At 32.6% G+C, this 25484-nt stretch overlaps 1 protein-coding gene across 1 annotated transcript in view; it reads left to right on the forward strand.

Moving 5' to 3' along the window:
- bchs (WD repeat and FYVE domain containing 3 bchs) overlaps positions 1-25484 on the forward strand; it is a 1547413-nt gene that overhangs the window by 1190479 nt on the left and 331450 nt on the right. Inside the window, exons 33-37 of the mRNA XM_089597159.1 lie at positions 1806-2061; positions 2145-2356; positions 2437-2569; positions 2642-2795; positions 2875-3109. Coding sequence (XP_089453285.1) covers positions 1806-2061; positions 2145-2356; positions 2437-2569; positions 2642-2795; positions 2875-3109 — 990 coding nt within the window. The remainder of the gene's footprint in view (positions 1-1805; positions 2062-2144; positions 2357-2436; positions 2570-2641; positions 2796-2874; positions 3110-25484) is intronic.

Genomic DNA, 25484 nt, shown 5'->3' on the forward strand with positions numbered 1-25484 from the left:
AACCCTAGAGGCTTAGGGTGGAAGTAGACATAGGTTTTTTGCTTATTGGAAAAGAGTGTCGTCTGTAATTGGGATACCCAGCTGCACGACTATCATTTACAATTTCTATGTAGCTCGATGAACTGCTAGGAGATGACTGCAGAAATTTTAGAGACTCTCCAGCGTATTATAATCACACTTATTTTATTCTGTTGCAGCTAGCTTCAATTTTACGTTGACGCCACCTAGCGGATCCTACTGAACTAAAGTGAAAATCTGGGATATTTTTGCAAAACGTTAAGCTTATTTATTGCTATTGTTACTAAATTTTTTAAGATAAAAACTGTACTATAACCGTGTAGGAAGTGTCAAGAATCAGTATGCAAAATTTCAGCAAACTCAGTTCAGTAGTTTTTGCGGTTAGCGATTACAATGGTTTTAGCAGCTTTGCTTGATATATTAGTAAGATAGTAACCAATTATAATTTATGTATCTTCATATCTTGCTAGAGGTTCTACCTATCAAAAATCTACGTTAAGAAATGTGTACGCTATCAATTTACAAGCCTGATCATAGCTGGTTAGCTCAAGACCACTAACCTGTTTAGTAAATAGAACCTTACACACGTAAATGTGCTTAAAATTTCATGATATTTACTTGCATTGGAAGCCTATAACCATTGAGAAAAGTATTTTTTGTTAACATTTTTGCTTCATTTTGCTTAATAAAAACTTTTCGCTTTTCTATTCTCTAACCAATTTATTCTTTCACTGTTTACTCTATATAGGAAATTTAGGCTCCGACTTATAACAAAAATAAGTCACATGTAACTATTTCCTTTTGGTGTCTTCTTTTTTGTGATCTGCTGTGCTTTTTAACTTTTTGCAGATTCCATAAGAATCTTGTTTTTCTGCCTTTTACAGCCTCTACTATAATTTTTAGTAAGTCAATCTCTTGTCTTATTCTACTTTTCTGAAGACTGCTTAAAATTTTCACGAGCCATTTTTCGTTTTTAACTGAATTCAGTAATATTACTCATCTAGGTCTTGTTCTATCCAAAAGTATCGTGTAAGGCAACGAAAGTTATGGGCTAAAAATTCAGTAACATTTTTGTTTTGCCAAACCTTAATTGAAAACATCGACAAAAAGAAATGGATTAAATGTCACAATTTTCTTTAACGTTTGGTTAAAATTAACTAAACTAAGTCAAGCTAAATCGACTCAATAGATTTATTTTAAAAGAGGAACCTCAATACTATGTACTCTATTTTTCGCCATTTAATTACTATTATTCAGAGTAAAAGGTTTTTAAAATAACATAACTGCTGCGCTACCATAGAAAATTGTAATGACTTGTGAAGCCTACTAAACCGTATTGCAAAAAAAATGTATCTACTGACTTTCTGGTGCGAATGAGTCTGATTTTACTTTAAAATATTAATGCAGTACTAGTTTGAATCTTACGTTAAAATAATTAGCCTGCACAATACTTTCTCCATAAAATTAGTTGATTAATTAGAAACAATTAAAGTCAACTAGATCTGATAGTTTCCTCGAAATTCGCCAAGTTAAAAGCTATGAAGATATATGTTTTTTCTTATATTTAATCTAATACCATTAAAAAATTATTCACATGTTTATAACCATTTAAAAATTGTATTTTAAATATTTTCATTAAAATTTGGGTACTGAATTCAATACTAAATGAAAAATTTATTGATTGAACGCATTTTGCTGTTTTTATTATTTTTAACGGATATACTATTTAAATAATTTACATTTGTCATAGAAAAAGCCATTAATGATAATTTATGTGCATTATATAGAGAGGTTCATAAAAGAAGATACTTACTGCAACCGATGGCCCTTGAAGTATTTAGTGCAGACGGTCGAAATTACTTGCTAACTTTTCCAAGAAAAGTACGTAATAAAGTTTATCAGAGATTCATGACGTTTGCCACAGCGATTGCTGATAGTGCGCAACAATCAGTTGCTGGTCAAAAAAGAACTGCGAATGTTGAGCAAGCAGCTGGTTTACTTTCAAATCTTATTGGTGATACTTCAGTTACTCAGCGTTGGGTGGTACGTACTTTAAAGTTATTCAATAAGTTTACATAATATAATAATGGTCTTTATCGAGCTCACCATACAATTATCTCTTTTAGAGAGGAGAAATATCAAATTTTCAGTATTTAATGCATTTAAATACGCTAGCAGGTCGTAGTTACAATGATTTAATGCAATATCCAGTTTTTCCATGGATTTTAGCTGATTATGATAGTGACGATCTTGATTTAACAGACACAAAGACTTTTCGTGATTTTAGTAAGCCAATGGGCTCGCAAAATCCTGAAAGACTTCTGCAATTTAAAAAAAGGTTGGGGCTCAAGAAAAACTACTGTTTAATGTACAAAAAATTGATGTTTTTTATTGATTTGGTCCCTATTTTTCATTTAGGTATAAAGAATGGGATGATCCACATGGAGAAACTCCACCATATCATTATGGAACTCATTACTCTTCTGCTATGATAGTATGCTCATATTTAGTTCGAATGGAACCATTTACACAGCATTTTCTAAAGCTCCAAGTAAAAAAAGATAAACTTACTAGGTTAATTATCTTCTTATTAACTTAAAATAATTTTTTTTTTTCTATGCAGGGAGGCCATTTTGATTTAGCTGATAGAATGTTCCACAGTATAAAAGAAGCATGGTTTTCAGCATCAAAACATAACATGGCTGATGTAAAGGAACTAATTCCAGAATTTTTTTATCTACCCGATTTTTTAATAAACTCAAATAATTTCGATTTAGGTAATATTAGCTGATATAATAAATAGTTATGTACGACTTGTATGTACCATTATTTATTTGTTGAAATTTTTTTAATAAGGTTTCAAACAAAACGGTACTCAACTTGGTAATGTTGTTTTACCACCATGGGCTAAACACGACCCTCGTGAATTTATTCGAGTTCATCGACAAGCACTTGAGTGTGAGTTTGTGTCACAACATCTTCATCAGTGGATTGATTTAGTTTTTGGCTACAAGCAAAATGGACCTTTGGCAGTTGATGCTGTCAATGTCTTCCATCATCTATTTTACGAAGGCAATGTTGATATTTACAAGTATGTATGTGATTTTATAAAGAATTTTAGCATTTAGATATATCTCTGACACAGCAAGCAAGGCATTATAATGTGGAGTGTTGAAATTTATTCAAAATAAATGCAGACGAATCAAACCGTTAATGTCGTAAACCTTTCGAAACGGAAATTGAGTTTTTAAAAAAAGTAATGCAAATTTTCTGTCATTTTCAATCTTTAATTTTTTTTTTAATATTAAAAAAAACTTTAAATTTTGTACAAAACTATAGTACATACTTTATTGGTCTTATCAATTGGAAAAAAAAGTTAGTATCAAAAGAATTAAAAAAAAAAAAGTATAACTGTATGTACCAGCTTTTAAGTTATGTTTCATGTTTTCTAACAGAAAAATATGTGCAATGAACTACATTGTAGGATAATTGCACGATGATCTGCAAACAAAAATTTTCTATGAAAGCAGGTAGTTTGGCTGTAGTGTTTTCTGACTAAGGTACGTGTGTGTATATGTAAGTTGCATGTGTACCTCTGTATAATATATAGTTATTTGAGTGAGACATTGCACATAAGCCCCTCACACTCTTATACAGCTCCCCACAGCCCTTCCACAACCCATCCCCACAACCCCTACGTATAAGCTAAAAATTAATCGTTTTCAACATTTATTAGACATTTCTATTGTTTTCTTAAGTGCCTTCATAGCCCCTACAACTTCCTACAGCCTTCACGTTATTTTTCTTGTCTTCCCACAAGCCTGCCACATACTAAGAATCAATAAGTTATACTTAATTTAATAGTAAATTCTTTTAATCAATTTTTCCTACTGGTAAAAAGGCAAACAAATAGACTTAGTGTATACTAATAAAATATAAAATTAATGTTTATTTATGTGAAAACAATAATAAGTAACACATTTAAAATCATGAATTAATAAAATTTGTTAAAAAATAAGAGATTTCTAATTCTGAAAAATTTGAGACTGAATTTTTTTAACCAACAAGTATTTAGGTGAATGTCTTGAATATCTTTTATGTCCCAATCATTGATCATTTTTTTATATCTTACTATAAATTTTTTCAAACATGACTGCCCTGTTATTAAAGCACCAAAAAACCATTTTTTTAATGTACGTCTACCGTGTTTATGATTAGAAATGTATTTAAGGCCAACAGAAAAAAAAATGAAGTAAGGGAAAGGTGGGTGGTATGGACACCCTAGATTCACCAAGCTCTTATATTTTTATTTAAGTGCGATACTAATTATAAAGGGTGATTCTTGAAGTACAAGGTATGTGCAATAGAATTAAATTAAATTTAAGTGAAAGGAGCAAAAAAGTAATATTATAAAAAACAAATTACTACACCTTTCTAAAATGACCGTTTTTCCCCCCTATGGGGCAGGGTGGTCCCCAGCATGGGACACGATGAGTACGGGGAGTTAAGGAAAAATTTTGTGTAGGCATGTAGGTGTGTATATATATATCTAGTGTAAAAATTATGAAAATTCATATCGATAGATCTCTGTCCATTTTATTTAATATAATAACTACTTGTACATATATAATTTAACAAATATTTCAAACCTTATTAATTAATATTAACTTGGTATAATTTTTTGGTTTTTATGAAAACACATACAGATAAATTTAGTATTTAAATGTTTAGTTTAACAAACATTTCAAACCTCAATTATTAATATCACTTCTTATAATTTTTTGGATTTTAATACCTTACTTGTGGAATAATAAATAATACTTATTGCCATTTGACTTGTAAAAGAAAAAAAAAATCAGTCTTTCTTCCATGTCGAGTGCATATTGACACAGAACTTGCTTTTGTTCATCGTAAAAAACTTTTGTAACTCTAATAACTACATAAGTGTATAAATATAAGTTTTGACTAATAAAATCAACCAATATTGGCATAATTTATTGAAATTCATCGGTTTAATGACTTACCTACACTTTTTGCACTTTGGTTCTTCAATCTCCTCTGAAGGGTCGTTCTGGGTAAATCAAAATCAACAGCAGAACTTTTTATACTTTAACCAGTTTGCACTGCATCGATACTGCATCGATGGCCAATTGCAATTGACCATCGACCCACTCTTTTCCTTTACTTTTTCTTTGGTAATTTCGTACCATTCTTAATTTTAACTAAGTGTATCAAAAGTTGTACAATAAACAAACAAAATTTTGGATAATGGAAAGTAAGGTTAGAAAACCGATACTGATGTCTGCTTGGGACTAGTCACCGTGCTCATCCTGCCCTTCCAGTTGGTGACTGACCTGCCCCTTTAACACATCTTTTTTAAAACAGTAATACTTTTGGTTTAAACGTAGTACAATAATAATTCGACTGGTTTCGGTAAGCTCTTAAATGGTTCTTTCAATCGTACTTAATTTAAAAATTCCTGAATAATTTTTAACTATCCCAACAAAGCTTACAAATTTTCGACAGCACGCATGTTTTGAAGCCGAATTTTGAAAAAAATTTTATAATTCGATAATGAATTTTATGGATCTAAAAGTTCAAGACGATTAAAGGGAAAGCATTAAAAAGCAAAAAAGAAATAGTCCGTGATATAAAAATAATTTCTTTTATCAAAAATGTGACTGGCCGATTCACCCATTGAACTCATCCTGCCCCTCTTTCCCTTAACCGATGTTTAGGACACCTAATTTGCTTAAGTAAGCAATAATTTGAATATTCACCTTATCAAAATAGAAAGTACGTCATGTTATGTATTATTATAAAAGGGTACCATAATAATAAATATAATAACGTCTCATTTATTGCAATAAACTTTATCAATTCATTTCTAAAAATTATGAAGTACAGTCAATTTATTACGTCAAAAATCAGTTTGTTTATAATATATTTAAACTACAGTAAATTTTCTCCAGTTAATTTTTTTATTAATCTTATTATTCAAATAACAAGAGTACTTGTTATGCGATGTGAGGATAACACTCTTCATCGAGTAATTATAGATATCATAAAATATTTGAGAACATACATCATTATCTAATTATTAATGATCTAATTTTTAGTAATAATGAAGGTTTCCATCTTTCCTTTCCGAATTTCGAATTATAATTTTGAAGATCTTTCAGTGGTAGAATGAATATTTATTTTTAATTGTAAGATTTAGAATAATTTCTATAACAAGAAAGATTTAATAGTTTGTTTAATCATAATTCTTCTGTGAATATTTTTTATCACTGGGAGTAATCGTTGAATGCTATCAACACAATTGTTTCATTATTAAAAACAAAATAATTAATTCATACTGTATTTAAAGTTTTTCCCTAGCCTCTGAAAGCATCTAAACAGAAAATTTTATTTCTCCTTTTGTAAATACTATTAAATATTTTTTTCTTGTCATCAATCAAACTTATATATATATATATATATACATATTGAGTTTAACATTTTTTTACTGAAACGTATTTCTTTAACTAGATCATTTTTTTCCCTTTTAGTGGTGTAGGTAAATTAGAGCACTTACACAATGTATCTCCTGATTTTAAAATTTGGTTAGTATGTAAAAAAGCTAAATTGCTCTTAGCATCTGTCAAATCCTCTTCAAAAATTCTTTATATTTAATTCAATTTTTATCACCTTAAATGTTATAGTAAACTAAAAACTAAACAAACAACTGTCTTAAGTGATATAGAAACAGAACAGCAATGGCTTCTTTTGAAATAGAATCCATTTTTTCATCATCTATAAAACCCATTGCAGTGGAAATATATTTGAATGTCTTATATGTTATTTCTTTATATGTTCTTATATCTATAAGTAAAGTCAAACCAGTTACTTTATTGAAATATAATTAAATTTTCTAGAATAAAAGAATTGGAGTCTTGAAATATTAAATTTGTAATACAAGTTTCAGAAAATCTTTTATAATCTTCTGGAAGTACAATGTTTAATCTACCTATTGCAATTTTTTTGATTACACTTTTTTTTAAATTTTTTAATTTATTATTAAAAATGCAGTATTTTAAAATGTTAACATACTTATGGAGTTTGCTAAGTCATTGTTCAATCATCAAATCATAAAGTTTTGTTGTTATTAAGATAAGAAGCTAAATTAACAACTGTTTGATTTATACCACAAATTCAAAATTCTTGCTGTCTTCGAGCTCCTTTCATCGGACCTACATACCTAGCATTAATGTTACTATTGTTTTTATGAAATATTGTTTTGTCTTGATCTCTTAATTTTTAAATTTTGAGGTATACTTTGTCACTACCTTTATGTATGCAGCTATGAATACATGTTATGCTTTGAATAGATTCACAGAATTTGGCGTTAATATGACATCTATATGAAATTAACAAAAATTTATCACACAATTATCGAATCATTTACTAAAATTTTATTTTTCATGCAAAGTTTATAAACATGTTGTTTCAAAGTATTATTTTTTCATTTATAGTTGAGGTAATCAATCATATGAAATAAAGTTACATTTGTAAAAGATTTAAAAAATTTTTCTTGCATTTTCGATCTATTATACAAGGATTTTGTACTTTATAAGGTCCATAAAGCATATGTTGAATCACTAATTTTGTAAGTTATGTATCACCAGAAGAAATTGAGCCAAGATAATTGTTTTTATTTGTTAAAGTGTAATAATTTCCTTATTAGGAACTAAAATTATTAAATTGTATGTATGAGGTAGACCACGTTTTTTGAGTTTGATGGTAATGACGAATGCTAATCTTTTTTTGAATACATCATTTTTAATGATGTCATACGAAACTGATAGTAATTTTGAAGAAATTAGTCTGACAGTTGTATTTTGAAAATGATTTGGTCTCCTATTTTAGGGGATTTTAATAAGATTTGCTTTAATTACTTCCATTTAGTGTACCAAGTAACTGTTTTAAATAAATCCAGTCTATTGCACTTTCTTATTATAGACATTGCATCTTCAAAATGTTTCTGTATATATCTTGGACCTTCGCTGTACGTAGATTTGATTAGAGAGGAAGTATAAAAATTTTTTTTTTTTTCTCTTGAAACTTTTAGACATGTTGGGTACGCTATGAACAATTTCGTCTAATAGGCCTTGATAACATTCAGTTTTAAAGTTTTGTGCATGAATCTTAAATTATTGAGAAAGTAATGTGTAGTCATTATGGAAGAATAAAAAACAAACATTTTGTCCACCGTCCCCTATGTAATAATGGAAGAAAGTTTATTATATTTGGTTTGTGAGACAGTCTGTATAAATAATGTTGTAACGCAATTAGTTTTTGCTCTTGTTTAAGTGATTTTTTAAATAACTAGTACTTTCTCCTTTTCCTGGGAGAAGAGATAATGGAAGCAAATGAGATCGAAATAATGAGAATAATGAGTTTATATGTTGTTGTAAAATGTCTTTCTATATCATGTGATCAATTGTGTGGGGCATTTCTTATAAAACAATTCTATATATTCACTGAAGAATAATCATTTTGAAAACATCAACGCATTATAAACTTTATAACACAGTTTTCATGGTTTTTTGTCTATTTTCTCTTACTCCGTGCGTATACCTAATAAACAAAAAAATTTTAAAAGCCATACATGCAGTGGGTATCTTTGTTTTAATGAAAATTGTCGACGCTTTGCCACTTACGGAGGCCTCTTTCAGACATATTAACCTATACATTATAAATGACACATTGAAAATATTACATACCATTATTTTAAATAAACGAAAACTTAAAAATATGATAATTAATTACACGTATAGTGTTGCTGGAACATATTTTGTAAATATGGTTTTTATGGGTTAATTTATTGGTACTTGTTAATAGTTTTCTGATTCATATATCATTGTATTTAAGGATTGAATATGTAGATTAAAGTTGGGATGCCGGTTGCGAATTGTTGGGAGTGTTTGAGGAACCTTCTTGAGTGGGGATGTATGAATAATTAATTATCATGTTTTTAAGTTTTTGTTTAATCAAGATAACGAGATGTAATATTGTCCAAATGTCATTTATTATGTACTGGTTAACATGTCTGGAAGAGGCCTTCGTGGGTAGTAAAATGTCGACAATTTTTGTTGAAATACAGAACACGCTCCATACATGGTATTTCGATTGTGTTATTTATTGAGTTTACAGAATCAATTTACTGTATATATAATTTTTAAGAAGTTTCTTAACATTATTTTCAGTATAAATTTGATCTATGTGCTTCATGGATGGTGCTGGAATGATAAAAATTGTATGATTATAATAACGTATCCTAAAAATCAAAAAATATGTATTAGCATCAATATACTTACGCTGAATTGGAACGGACAAATGCTTTTTCAGTCAATTCAACTCCTCCATATTAGGCGTCTTTATAACAACATTATAAGTAAAATTCATCAGTACAAAAAAAGTGTACTTTTAGAAGATCTTCTATATTCGTATTGAACATTTTATCTGAAAATGTGCTGTTCAAAAATTAAATGATGTAAAACGATTTTTGGGCTATTTTGAATCGATTTGTAAGGGAGTTCTATCAGGTACAGAATAAACAATGAAAAATTGATGAAAATTTATTTATAAATTAATTAAGTAATAAAAATAACGCTGTCAGAACTTGATGACACGAGCGTCTCTAGAAGCCGAGTAATTAATATTCATATTAAGCTAACTTTTACACGTAGGCTTATGGGCTGTCGTCCTTTTAAGCGTTTCTATTTACTTTACCTCGCTTATTATCAATGAAATTTAGACGAAAAAAAAATATATATACGTATATGTATACATTTAATAAAAAAAAATATCTAATGATTGTATTTAATTTTATCAAACATCTCGAGGGTACTACTAAGAGAAGAAGTTAATAAATAAGCATGGTAAAAACTACTAAGGTTATGTTTTTATAAAAGAGCGAGAGATACAAATAAGATACCAAGCTATAGAGAGCGTCGTTTGGACCACAGTGACGGATTGCAAATATCTGAGTCAATTTTGCATATTTTTTGACCAAACAAGCGTCATTAAATTTGCTGTAATAAACTTCAAATTGAAAAAAAAAATTCTTTAATCTGACTGATCGGTAAAATTTTTACTACGAAAAAATTCTTATATTATCTTAATGTATTAGCGCATCACACTGCCAGAACATTTTATCTGAAACAAAAATTTTTTTCATAAACTACTTAATTATGAGTCTGAAATTTTTACTTGAAAAAGGAAATTATTCGTTTTTCATTTTGATGTTGAAAATATTGTTACTGAAACTTGAAGATAAAATTTGACGGAAATCTCAAATCATAATTATTAATTTCTTTTCAAAATTTATGTCTGTATTACATAAATCACGCTAACTTCTGTTGCTAAGTATTTTTAATATTTTTTTTTAGAATCATCAAAATCTCAATCCAAATTATTAAATCAACTTCTTTTAATGTTTCAAAACGAAAAGTTCTGTGACTGGTTATTCCTTTAGGAAGTAATATTGAGGCGATAGCAGTCCATGCCAATTTTCTTACCAAGAGAAATAAATTTATGCATGAAGGTTTCGTGTAGAGATTTTTTTTCTAAACCATGAGGACTATTAATTAAGATAATTTAATTTTTTTCTTTACATATCGTTTTGAAAATGTTTATTCGATCTGCATTTAACTTAACGTACATATATTCTAACATTTCTGAACAAAATGCAATTTCTTGACAATTATCATTTTTCTCTAATTAAATAATTACAGGAATCGGTAAACTGAAAGATTCACCAGATTTACATTCTAATTCAAAAATTGGACTTACATGTATAAGAGTACGATTATGTATACTATCGATTAAATCTTGACTAAAATGAGCTTTGAAAATAAATTATTTTTAAATTATATTACAAATTATATACCAAATATTTTTACAATTATATACCAAAATGATAAGGTAATATGATGGTACTAGCTTCTTAAAAAATATCATCAAATTGTAAGTCATAATTAACTGATCCCATGTATCAAAATAAAATTAAAGATTAAAATCATTCGTCTTTTACGGTCTTTTTTTAAAAGGGTTGGTGCGTGGAGCTCGCAGGAGGGTGATGCCTTTCTAGTATGTATACACATTTACACATTTATATTACAAGAAGTGTGAAGGAGTATGCCTCGTTGTTTTTCTGAATTTTTTGACATCTGTGTAGTACCTGACTGCACGAAAATTTCAGTAAAGAAACCTTGTTTCCTCAAATGCCGTTTGAAACGATACCCTCACTATAAAGTACGAGAAACCATTAAATTTCTAACCGCAATCTCACCTAATAGAGCAACTGTTTTTGTCAGTGATACATTTTGAGCACGAGTTTCTCATTAATGTTTCTTTAACTATTCTCAAGTTCTGGTTAAACTAGAGCCTGCAAGAGATGTGATCATTACTGACAAAGGTCTTAGCATTGACGTTCAATGTCTTCAAAACTGCATAAAAATGATTATGCCTCCTAGGCTTTTCGTTGATATCAGTAGATTTGACGTACAAAGACCTAAGCTCAGCATGACATAAGGATTAAGACTTAATATTTTTTAGTTAATAATTACACTGAGTCGCCACTATATTGTAGCCATAGTTATCATTATTTCAGACGATTTGAGAGAACAATGCACAGTTTCAATACTCATGTTACGTATGTGTTCTTAAATAAACTTTTAGATCACAGATGAGATGATTGCACACCACACAGGCAACGATTCTCCAACGTCGTGGCTTACTGTCACTAATACAGGTCTTATAAACTAGGTATACGTTATTGAATAACTCGTGATAGTGGACTTCGGATACTCTATTATACTTTGGTAGGGTGAATTAGGGATGAATACTTCCCACCAGGTGTTCTCAACTGCATGATCTATGTCCTAAGGCACTGAGAGTCTGGGCAGCCGCTTTAAGGGATGAAGTAAAAATAATTGTATGTTATTACGCGCAAAGCTTAAAACGGTTATTTTCATAAATGTCTTTTCTTATCTTATACAATTATACACAGTATCGTTATTGTGATGATTATTAAAAAGAGACTGACTGAGTACGCGCCGGCACAGCGCATCTAAGCAAGTATCCACATATATATATATATATATAAATATACATGTGTGTATGTGTGTGTGTGTGCTTACATAGTCAAAGAATATAGAAATATAGATATACTGAAAAAAGCCGATTAACACGAAGTATAGAAACACTCTTAATTATAATCTTACACTTCCTCCTATTTGTTTACTTTGGCGTAACCTAATTTTTTGTCTAAAATTATGTATGTGTAAGTTTGAGTAATTTAAATTAAAATAAAAAAATTAAATCAGTAAGGAATTTCTTCGGGCAGCAGGCTGGATCAATTTTTCCTAGGTTCTGTAACAGACAAAAAAAAACAAAAATAATTTAGTACTATTTAATAGCTTCCTATGTACATCTTATGGCTTTAAGATTTTTTGTTCAAGATTTCTTAAGTCATCCATTTATGTAATTTAGAAGAGAGAAATTTTGTAAATATATTAGCTATTTGACTCTTAGAGGTGATCCACCTGATTTCTATTCTTTTCAGAGCACGACACTCCTTGACATCGTAAGCTTTGATTTCTGGTATGTATCTCATCTTGTTTTTTACTCCTGTTTTAGCGCTGTCCTTGGCTGCTTTATTGTGGTACCAGAGAAAAATGGGATAGAAGCTTGGCAGGTTGATATGGTAATATAATTTTGCTTACAGGTCTTCCAAGCAACATCATCTCTAAAGAGTCTAACTATATATTCTGCTGTAGTCAGAGATCCTTTGCAGTCAGTGAAATTCGGATCAAACTAAGCCTCATGGCCACTTCCTTTTGCTCTAAAAATGAGTCCTTTTCTCTTTGTCATTTGAGGATGTCTAAGCAGCCCTTTAACCATCTTTCGTTTCTCAGCCATTGGGTTTGGCTGTTGTCTGCTTAGTTCGTTTACAGGGTAAGATTTGTCTGGTCTGACTGTATTTGCTAAATAAAGCAGACTTCCTATAGCTTCTCAAGAAAGTTTATTATTTCCAGTTTTATTTATATCCTGCATGGTTTTGACTTCAGTTTCTTCTCTTTCTTTTCTTTATTTATGCAACACTTGCTTAGAAACTATGGGCGTTCTTTGTGGGTGAGAGTCGTGGAAATTAAATCACTCCAAGATTTTTGTGATGTAATTTTTTTTGAGTTTTCAAAAATTTTTAACTTTTCTTAAGTTTGTCGTTTCAAACTCCTTTAGAAATTGCCTTTTAACATTCGTTAGTTTATCTAAACAGTTGCTATCCAATATCATGTTATCTACATATTGTAGCAGAATGAGAATTTTACCAGTAGACTCTAAAGGAAATAAACAGGGTTTATTTTGGAAGGCTTGAAGTCCTATTTAATTCGGGACCTCGGTCAATTTTTTATACTATTGTTTGGAGCCTATTTAAAGTCCACACAGAGATTTTTTTAGTTTTCATACTTCATTTCCTGAAACTCTGTCCAGCAGACTTAGTTCTTTAGGGATTTCTGTATAAATATATCTCTTCTGAAATAGTGCCATGCAAAAAGCTGTTTTAACATCTGGTTGACACATTTGTAGATCATGTTTGCTTACGACTACAAAAATAGATCTAACCAGAGCCATTATTGAGACTGGAGCGTCGATCTCTTAGGAAGTCGTAAATATTTTTTCCTCAAATCACTAATTTTGCTATAAATTTAACTTTCCCATTTCTATACATCTTCCTTTTCAAGGCCCATCTAGAGACGCGCGGTCTTCCTCTTTTCCTTTTGATATTACTATCTACCTCTATTCTCGTTGTATCCTCTTCCTCTTCTTCATCAAATTCAGTCAGCCAATTTTTCTTGTTTGAACATTTTTTTACTTCCTCCCAATCTTTGATACCAGTTTTACCAGATACATCGACGTACACGAGCTACTCATTGAATCGGAAGTCTCTACTTTCATTGATCTTACCCTTTTGATTTTGAGATGAAGATAACCTGTATATGTAAAAAATAGTGGATAATATATCTAATAAAAATGGTTCCTCTTGCTTTAAAACTGAATTAAGATCCTGTTTCTCTTTGAACTTGAACGTAGGCTAGGCATCCAAATCTTGTTATCGAAGTCAAATCAAAGTTGTGGTGCAGGGACAATATTAAAATAGGTATCTGCATATTATTAAAGTTGTAAGACGTTCAGTTGTAAGCATACGTGGCGGCTCCTAAAGCCAGGTCTCATGTATTCTCTGCTAGGCAGTAATTACACATCCATGCTCTTACTTTGCTTGTAAACGTTCTGACATTCAACTAAGCTAAGGAATGTCTGGGCAGGCTAGTTAAAGCCCCGTTTACCATTTTTCTAATACTTTGTTGTATATTTTCTCGTAAACTTAGTTTCTTGATTCGTCCTTAGATAACACACTTTTGCATCCTTTTCTAATAAATTTCTTAAACTTTTGATAAACGCTTCTAGGTACTGGCCCGTGTCACTTTTACTTCTTATGGATTATACAAGTGCGAGTCTCGAGAAATCATCTATTAACGCAACGATGAATCTGTATCCTATTAGATGTGATTTAGGACTGATGGGTCCTATTGTATCTGCATGAATTACTTGAAGCAGCTAAGATGCTCTTGTCCACATTTGTTAAGGAAATTTCTCTAACTTCGAGCATCATGCACACGTAAAATGAAAGTATATCTTCATCAAAAATTGCCTTCTTTCAGTGTTTAATACTAAGAAATTTCTTTTGAAGATCTTTTAAATATGATATAAAAGCATGGCTCATTCTAGCATGCTATAGCATCGCATGTTTGTTTCTTTTGTATTTTTCGTTCAGTTAAAAATTTGAACCATTTTCACTGATTAAAGTATTTGTGCTCACTGGTTTTATTTTGTCAATTTATTTTAGATCAGAAATCTTTCTACTGCTTTATAAGACTTTTCTTTATTTTTATTTATTTTTGCCTCTTGATATAAAATATTAAGATTCAATTTTGTTAGTATACAACCAATTTGTACTTTTTTTATTTTTAATTTGACTTTTCAGTAGGGTTTTTTGTATGTACCAAACATAAGTACTGTATTTTTTATGGGGTCTCATAAATCATTTGTCCCAATACACATCAGCATTGACAAACTCTCCACACCTAAAGCACTTTTTCTTATCATCCGTCCTCCTGCAGTCATAGGATATGTAACCTATGTCGTCACACTTAAAACATTTGAGGGGTCTGTTCTCAAAACTTACAGCGTGGTAGAAGGTACTGTTGGGGTTGGCCCTCTTAGCGTCCTCTGGGCCTAAGCCTTTATAATATACGATTTCAGTTGATCATTACTTAGTGCCTCGCTTTTATTAACTTGGCTGATAAAAGGGATTCATCCACTTGCGGAGGGAGGGGGAGTAACCAATCCTTTGTTACCGTTGGCTGTTAATGGCAGAAATAATTTAAAAAACTGTGCTTTATTTCCATACGATTCAGAATCTAAAAAAATATACAACATTAATTCTATAACTTACTGAACATCTCTTACTTACCAGAGAACATAAACTGTATCGAGTGTGAGATACTACTATATAGTTTTTTTTATTTTTTATATTAGAGTGCTCTTCGTCCGGCTCCTTTGAGAAGGGCACTACTGTGGGCACTTAGCACTTGGGAGAAGGACAAGGAAAGGGATGGAAGACCTTCCATTACTGGGAGGGGGGTAAAGGGAAATTAGGTAATTTTTGCTGCGAGAAGGTTGCCTTAACCCTCCTCGAGAAGCATTGCGTGGTGAAAAAGCACATGTGAAAAATCACAGATGTACTTGCCCGAAAAAGTCGCACTGGCCGGGAATCTACTGTATAGTTTTTTTTTTTATATATTATAGTGCTTTACGTCTGGCTCCTTCGATAAGGGTACTACACAGGGCACTTAGCACTTTGGAGAAGGAAGGGATGAGGGATGGAAGGCCTCCCATTACTGGGAGGGGGGTAGGGGGAAATTGGGCAATTTTGCTGCGAGAAGGTTGCCTAAACCCCCCTCGAGGAGCATTGCGTGGTGAAAAAGCACTTGTGAAAATACACAGGGGTACTTGCCCGGAAAAGTCGCACTGGTCGGGAATCGAACCACGGTCTCCCGCGTCCCAATCCACGACCTAGCCGACTGAGCCACCGCGCGCTCACTACTATATAGTTGATGTATGTATGCTATTATGACGTATGCGTCGTCCCTAACATCAGTGACTACTGTATCAGTAGTGAACTCGGTATTCAAGCTAAATAGTGCTGCATGTATATTCAATGAAATACGGACAGAAAAAGAAATTCATATTTACTTGAATTGGTGAAAATAAAATAGGAGTAAAGTACCCAATTACTGTTGGCTACCCAACTACTGCGGATTTTTAACAAAATAACAAAAACTTAGTATTCAAACAGTTTAAAAACACCAGTAAAATTCATACTTACACATATTTATTTTCTGCTAATTTATGAAAAAAAATTACCAATGTTAACAAAGTAAAAAAATTTTATTACGGTTTTAAAAATGCTACCTATAAAAACTCGCTCTTTTTATTCGTGAGAAGTCATAACATGATTTTGTAAAAACGTTTATACATCATGACGTGATACTTGTTCTAATTATTTTCTCGTGAGAGAAACATCGCTTTTTAACGAAATCTTTAAATATTAGAGTTGTTCGAAGTTTTTCATTACGAATAATGAATCGCAGTGATTAGATACACTGCTAGACACTGAAATCTATTTAATGCGGTTTTTTGTACTACTGAATTAACCTTGTTGTCTGCTTAAGTAGGGGTATACACACACAGTGGCTGTAAACTTTACAAAGATGGGTTGTTAAAGATTATTTTAAAGTACTAAAATTGGTTGTTAGAAGAAATACAACTACTTGTTCGTAAATTATACCTTAATTAATGTAAATTAAGGCAAAATAAACGACCAGTACAAGTAATCAACATTTTGTGTTTACATACAGTATGTATATAACCTACAATTTACAGTTTCGTTAAAAGCTGATCAGAGCCATGGGAAGGAGAAAAAAATTTTTTACTGAGATCAACAAGTAAAAAAAAAAAAAACGCAAGATTACAGTATACAAGGGATAAAGTTCTACTGGCATTGAAAGAAGTAAAGCAAGGATTGTTGGTAGTAAGTATTTCAAGGAAGTATGTAATTCCTGAGTCGTTAATCAGGGCCAAATTAAGTAACAAATACGCAGACAAGAAATCAGGTCTATCATCGTACTTGAGTGCCGATGAGGAAAAAGAACTGGTAGAATGGGTCATCAGAAGTGCAAATTCTGGATTACCTGCCACAAAACTCCAGATCCTTCACACTATGCAAATGATTTGTGTACATATAAAGAAAAGACTTCATTCGTTGATAATAAGCCCGGAAAAAGTTGGTATAAGTCTTTTCTTATTCGTCACCCAGAATAAAGTGAAAAAATCACATAGAATGTGACGATAAGTCGAGCCATGGTTTGAGAAAGTAACTTGAGAAAGTGGTTTACTGATGTTTCAAATTATTTGCCTAATAAAGGACTCTTATCACTTGGAGCTGAACGTAAACTCAACTGTGATTAAACTGGTACACTAATTAGATAAACAAAGTTTTTTAAATGTTTTTTATTTACTACCCTAGGGTTGTTACTTTTTTAGGCATCCCTTTGAATCCAAGCCCAAAGACAGTGTTGGCTCCAACTGGTTCCAAAGATGTTTATAATATGGTTGGTAACAACGAAAAAGATAACATCTCTGTACTATTTACAGGCAATGCAGCAGGAGATCTCGTCCTCCCCTTCGTGCTATTTAGTGGAAAATCATTACCAAACAACGTTTCAGATACTGCACCGTCTGATTTTTGTTGAGATTCCGTGATAGTGGTTGGATGCAAGCAAAAACTGTTTATGAATATATAGCTTATCAGTTTGAGCAATGGCTCACAAAAAAAAGTACGTCTAGTTGTACTGTACGTTAATAGCCACCCATTCTATCTCACTTTGCATCTGAGTTAATTTTGTACTGAAAATCAAATTATTTTAGTATCATTATATCCAAATGCAACGCACATATTACAACCATTGGACGTTTGTTTTTTTAAGCCATTAAAAAATAAATGTTGCCAAGTAAACAGAGAAATCTGAAAAATTTCTGTGATTAAAGGTATCTGTATGTCATTTTATCATAACGTTCATAAACATAACTCTGTTTTATTTATATTTTATTTCTATTCATAGGAATTTTGAAACCACAGTTTGCTCAACTTTCACAAAAAATCTTAGGTTATCTTGAGGTTGAAAGTATTTTACAGACAGGTTTTCAGAAGTGCGGACTGCATCCTTTTGCTGTCGATGCAATCGATTTTTACAAAGTTCTTCGAAGGAACTACGTCGATGACGAATCAGCTAACGATGCTCAGAGCGATAATCGTATCAAAACAGTTTTCAATCAGCTTTTTGAAACCCATATAACTCAAGATAAGTTACAAGAATTTCGATCAAATGACAATCAAGTTTGGAGAGGTGTTTTACAAGATGAGAGCCTTTACAACTTCTGGTATAAAGTAAGTCATGCACCAGCAGTAAATTCCATTATTTATAAGGCACACCTGTAGTAATGCAATGTTACTGTTGACATGATTATTCACTGAGATTTTTTTTTTAGGAACTGGTCGATTCATCAAATTCAATTCAAATCAGGGAAGATATTCTAAGTAAACTCCAGTCATACAATATTCATGTAATTGAATATATTATTTAATTTTTTGTAAAATATTATGTAAACAATTCAACAGCTTTAAATTTTTTACAATTGTACACTTACATTAAGATTTTTTACAATCAAAATTACGTACAATAAATCATATGATGATTTTCAAATGATTTATAGACAAAAATATTTTTGGGTACTACTGTCATTTTTTGATAAAATTTCTCAACTACGATTTTTACTCAAATGTACAGCTACCAAATACTACTTTCTTCATAAAAATCTAAGGACACCTGAAATTTTTTGCAGGTTCCACATGCTGTAAAGAGCAATAGTGACAACATTATAATGGAATTTGAAACTGAAGATGTATATCTTAAAGATAATCTTCTAACCAATCAAGACAACTTTTCTGTATCAGTACTTAGTGATAGTATAACTGATTTTAGTAAGACCAATTTAAATATAGGCTAAGTATTATTACCTGCTCCACAACACTCTGACGTAAAAAGTAAAAGTTATTCACAAATTATGAGTACAAACAACAATAAGAGCCAGCAGCATATTATCTTGAGCCTTGATATTGATAGTGTACCTAATTTGATTTTACTAACCTAAGATTTGTAAACATTCTTGGCTATTTAAAAAAAATATTTTTTCATCCTTTATACTGATATGAATTCCTTTTGTGAAACTTCCTCTTGTCCTAGTCATCACTTGCTCATACAAATTGCATAGCGTACTGATGGTGTCTTCTGCCAATAAACACATATTTAAATAACATTAAGCAGCCCTTGTAACATCCTATTTATCATCTTACTCATACGTGCACTCATTCAGATACACTGTCTCATACTTCCAAAAACGTTGTTGTCGCCGGAAAGACAAGCAGCAGTCACCTGTGTCTGGCGCAATGCTCCACAAGAGTAGTTGGCTATTATTGCTGAAACGCAAAATACGTGTATGCTGCTTGGTAGCTGAATACGAAGCTCACCAAGAGATGCATGGATTTTCGATCTGTTTGCAGGCTTGATGTACAGCTCCACTACAGACCTGTTATGACATGCACGTCTCACACAATGACTAACTTTTATACCACCCCCCTTTAATGGACAAATGTAATATATGCACATGCGTCGACCCGAACATGTGCTTTCACTCTCAAGAAAAACAACTGTCCTCGAATACGCATATTTGTACACTTACCGATTTATCCCTATGTATAATGTGGATCAACATCATATATGTGAGAGAGAATAAGAGAACGAAAATGGACGTTTCTAGAAATTCCACTGATTCACTAAAAGGTATCTCCTTTTTTTGAACACGTGTTAATAAGCACGTGTGCTTTTTGATGGACAAACGTGTGCTTTTCGACAAACTTTCGATTTCTACTGGCGAGGCAAGGCGTGATTTAATAAAACATAATCGCTCCGCAGAACCTGTCCTAGTGCAAACAGCGGTGAGACCAGGGTAGTCGCTGAGGGCTCCTGCTAAGCAGATTCTCCTGGCGCACGCGCTTCTCATGTAAAGATCTCGTGCTCTCCTGCTCTAGCTCATCTCGATAAATTGGAAAAGCTCACTAATGCCATCTGCGTCTTAACGAATTGGGAGAGAATCTTGATCGTCTTCCTTGTACATACCTTCTCTCTTATTCATTGGCACACATGACAACAGCAAACAACAGAAAAAAAAACCTGTTTTTCTTGTCCAACCAGAGAATATAAGACGTACGACGAATATTTTTACTTCCCCTAGGCAACTTACCGCACACTAAAAAAAAACAGGAAAACATGCTAGTCTCGTGTGTTAGACGCGAAGAGAAAGCAACCGAAGAAAAAGGCGCGAATACTCTGATTTTGACTTCGATACTTTCTTCTCTCTCAACAGTTAAACTCTTACTAACATTTCCCTTTCACCAACTCCTTCTTGCGCGTTCTCTCCCTGACCGTTTGCGTCGGTATCTGCCCGTCCCTCGGCCGGTTACCTTTTAACTTCTAACTACTCGTTTGGCCCCTAACTTATCTTCCGGTATCTCTCATACGTGCCAACGCCTTGACACTTACATTTGCTTCATTCATTCCTTCGTCTGCATTATAATCCTCACCTGTGTGTATCCCCTTTAGGATCAAATTAAAAACACGCATTGGTTTCAAAGTAGGGGCGTCGACAGTGATGTACAAAAGTGTGAAGCAAATTTTACCACGTCACAGATGAGAGAGAGAGAAAAAAAGACTAAAGTGAAACGAGAAAGGAAAAAATGTCACCCGCCTTATAGAGTACGTGGGCCCATAACCTGTAGTAATTATTCAAGAACAGGGGCGTGGTTAAAATAAGCAAGAGACGCGTGTTTGATTTAATAAACTCTTCTTTTATTTCAAACTTCCAAACTTCCTTCATGTATACATCTTACTAACATATAAAGCAAAAACGCTAAAACCGTTGTTGTCGCTAACCACGAAAACTACTGAACCGATTTTGCTAAAATTTTGCATACTGATTCTTAATAATTCTGAGATGGTTTTCGCATAGTTTTTTTCTTAAGAAAGTTCATAACAATAGTGATAAACAAGCTCAAAGTTTTGCTGAAATAAGCAAGCTTTGTGCTTTACTTCAGTAGGATCCACCAGGTGGCGTCGAAGTAAAATTAAAGCCACCTGCAGTTAAAGATAGTGTAGAGTGGTTATAAGAAGCCCCATCGAATTGTCTGTTGTCGTAGTTGATCATTGGCAGTACACCAAGCACAGAGTTGTTAGTCGTGCAGCTGGGCATTCCGGCTACTGATGACGCTCTTCTTTCAAAGGCAAGCGAAATAAATCGGTTTGTAGCCTGGACCACTAAGATAACTGAGTGTCACGGTAAAATAGGCAGTCAGAATGTCAACGTCTCTGGTGGAACACTGGGAGACGTGTCGAGCTAGAGCACAACCTGCTCCAACACTTCAGAGCTTTGTGGGCGTTCAACCATCCGGCCTGGTGTAGTTAAAGAATTTTCTGCTTGAAATTCAAGCCAGGGAAGACAGCCCTAAAGAGTACGGGCAGTCACACGGCTTTCTTCTTAGTGGTCATCCTGAGGGCATACCTTACAGGAAAGGTATTTTTCAGGCCCGCTCTTCTAACTAACGACGAGCAGTTAATTATTCGAGAAACGACCCAAAGACAAGATATTCTTTGGTCAGTGGCGTACCTTCCTTCATCACGGTCTTCGTTCACAGAGATTTCGAGGGTAAGAGTTAAGCTACCCACAGCCAGCTCTTCATCATCTAGGATAATAATAAGGAATAGCTAGAGGTTTCACCACTGCTCCTTTTCAGGGCCACTTTAAATTATTAACGTTTTCGACTTAACCATCAATCTCATCGGTACTTTTAAGGGTCACCTAAATTTAAACTACCTTGCGAACAAATACATTTTTACAACTTTTTTTGAAAACGATTCGTCGACTAAAAGACTCTGTAAAACCAGCCACTATTAAACCAAGTTAGTCATTCACTGAGAAACGTCAAGAGCGGAGTTGTTCGTCACAAGACTGAAAAACCAGGAATCACTGATCCTTTCTAAGGTCTGCGCTGGGAGAACCCAACAGCTATGAAGAAAAAATGAACTTGAGCCAACGGGACAGTCTCCAACGGGCAAGCATCACTAACCAATCTCCCCACTTTATATCACCAAAACAAGTGTCTGCAAAAAAAAGAAGGTGCTTTACAAGCTTTAGATACCAACGTTCTCAACGTTATACCAGAAGACGTTGGAAAAGAGCTCTAAAACCAGCTCTAAAGCTTCAAACGTTGCAGTTTCCCTCATAATCAGTGTGGTGCTACAATAGCAGGCCAGAGAAGATTACCCTGAGGTATACAGGCAATTACGTTTGCTCAAAACTTCAGTCAAAAAAGAGTTTACTTAAGAAGCTCACTGGTCCTTTTCAGAGTCATTAGATGTCGAACTACCTTGCCAACAAATATATTACAACCTATTAAAATTAAAAAATAGGCCTTAGGGCTCACAAAAGTCTTAACTATGCCAAAAGTCGCAAGAAGTCGAATTGGAAGGAAAACTTCAAATGCATCTAATGAATACAATTTCAGGCGTCAAGTAAATGAAGCTGAACATTGATCGAGATAAAAGCAGCATTCAAATCAATAAATAAAGAGTTTATTGAGTGAGAGATCAGTTTTTTTATAACCCTAACAGTAATTTCTTAAATCTACCAGATTTTCGAATTGGTAGAATATGTATTTGTATTTTTGTGGCGATAAAAAATGTAGAGATTAAGCTTAAGCACTTTTTTTTCTTCATTATGATCTTCTGTTTTATCAGATTTGCTTCACTTTACTCTTTATCTATCAGATGGTAACCAATACTTTTTATCTTAACTTACTTTACAGTCAAAGCATCGCTGATATATAGCTTGTAAATGTTCGGAAAACTTTTTTAAGTTTATCTTTAATTTAAACTCTCCATGAGCATAACAGTCGGCATAAGCCTTACCAATACAATTATGGTTATTTTTAGTTGTTTGCGATCGTGTTGAAATTTTAAGTGTATTTAAATCTTCCATAACAATATCAACAAACTCTTACGGTATGGATCCCAGTCTGATCGCAGGTGAGTCCACCGGCTTAAGGGTAATAATCCCACACCTCTCTAAGACTAAGTGTGAAGGCTTTTTTACTCTGACAAAGATAATGTCAACTCGGCATCAGACACACTCTGGCTTCATCCTCACACCCTACCGCCATCCTGTAGGGCAGCACGTTTCGTAACCTAAGAGAGCTGAATAGTGGATCATTCCACACATCTTCTTACAAAGCAGGGTCACCATTGCCAGACATTTATAAGGTAGCAGGATTTTTAAACATATGTAACGACATATTATTCGTATGATTTATAAGGATAGTTAAAAGTCATTCTACAGTACAAATAAAGAATCTAAGATTAGCTAAAATTTTTCATTGGCTTCAACAGCCAGTTAAATCATTAGTGAAATCTAAAGTTAATTACACAAGTACACTTGAAAAAAAAAAAAATTTAAGGGTATTGGTTGTAGTCAATGTAGATAAAAACGCAGCGTACATAAAGAGAATGTAGATAAAATATTTAGCTTCCATCGTAACTCTCTAGAACAATTGTAAATGTAGTATGCAAATATTGGAGTAGTTTAAAAAACATCAAAAGTTAGTTGTGATCAAAGAAGATAAAATGAAATAGATAAAGTAGATGAATTAGCTAAAATAAATGAAGTTGATGTGATAGAATAAGAGGAAAGTGAAGCAAAAACTAGTGACTCAAAAAATCATAATAAAGAAGAATATTCACCAAGGAAAACGGATACGGCGCCAAAACACTCCAATCAACACGATCTGAATGATTTAATCGGAGAGCTTGATTTGCCGAAAGATGAAACGAAGTTATTAGCTTCGAAACTGAAAGAAAGGAATATGATATGCAGAGAAACAAGAGTCACATTTTATCGTAATGGACAAGAAGGGTTCCGGAAGTACTTCAGCAGGGAGGAATACTTGGTGTACTGTAATGATATTTATGGCCTTATTAATGGAATGAAAGGAAATATATACGAAGCCTACGATTCGAGATTGTTCATTGATTCCTTGAACGATGCCTCAAAGCAGTGTTGTTACATAATACAAATATATATGCTTCAGTACCTACAGCCCATTTAGTAACACTCAAAGAAAACTATGGAAGTATTAAAATAGTTTTAGAGGAGATTAAATATGATAAACAGAATTGGCAGGTTTTTGGTGACCTCAAGATCCTTACAATAAATCTAGGCCAACAATTTGATTTTACGAAGTTTCCATGACTTCTATGCTGGTGAACAGTCAGGATAGTGCTTATCATTACACCAAAAAAGATTGACCAGCTCGGGATTCAATGAAAACTCGGTTAAGCCGTTAAAAATTTTACTTTATCCTTTGCACATTAAACTTAGGTTGATGAAAGAATTCGGAAAAGTATTGGACAAGTAAGAACAATATTTTGCTCATTTGGTCAAACGATTTCCAGCTCTATCTAGTGCAAAAATAAAAGACGGAATCTTTGATAGGCCTCAAATTCGTGAGTTAACAAGAAATAAGTGATTCGCTGGTTCTATGAATAAAAAAAAAGGAGCTGCATAGCTAAGATTTAAGAACATGTTTAAAAACTGTTAAGGAAACCAAAAAGTAAAAGCTATTGAGAATTAATGGCTGATCTTCTGAAAAACTACGAAACACGTTGCTGCTTGACGAGTTACAAAGTACACTTTTATAACTCAAATTTTGATGACTTTCTGCAAAATTCAAGGGATTACAGCGAAGAGCTAGGGGAATATTTTTATCAAGATATCAAGGAAATAGAAAGACGTTATCAGAGTGTCTGGAATGTAAATATAATAGCTGACTACTGTTGGACGTTGAAAAAGAAAAAGATCTAACAATGCCAAGAAACGTAAACGTTTTCCACTTCACAGGTCATTCGAGGATAGAAGAATGCGAATAAACAGATCAGCATGATGCTTCTCTTTTCTATTGGTGTAAAGCTGTGAAGGAAAGTAAGTAATATTGGCTTATTGAAATATACATAAAGTTTTTTCATTTTCTCGTATAAAGTCTTCCCAATAACGAGGGTTTTAAGGTTATGGAGTTTTGGAGTTGTAGAATTGAGGAGTAACATGATTATTATATTATGGGGGCAAAGGATTCA

Source organism: Copidosoma floridanum, unplaced genomic scaffold, assembly GCF_036245765.1.
Source record: "Copidosoma floridanum isolate Cflo_tuat_1 unplaced genomic scaffold, Cflo_Japanese_pri ptg000030l, whole genome shotgun sequence".
NCBI classification, from domain to species: Eukaryota; Metazoa; Arthropoda; class Insecta; order Hymenoptera; family Encyrtidae; genus Copidosoma; species Copidosoma floridanum.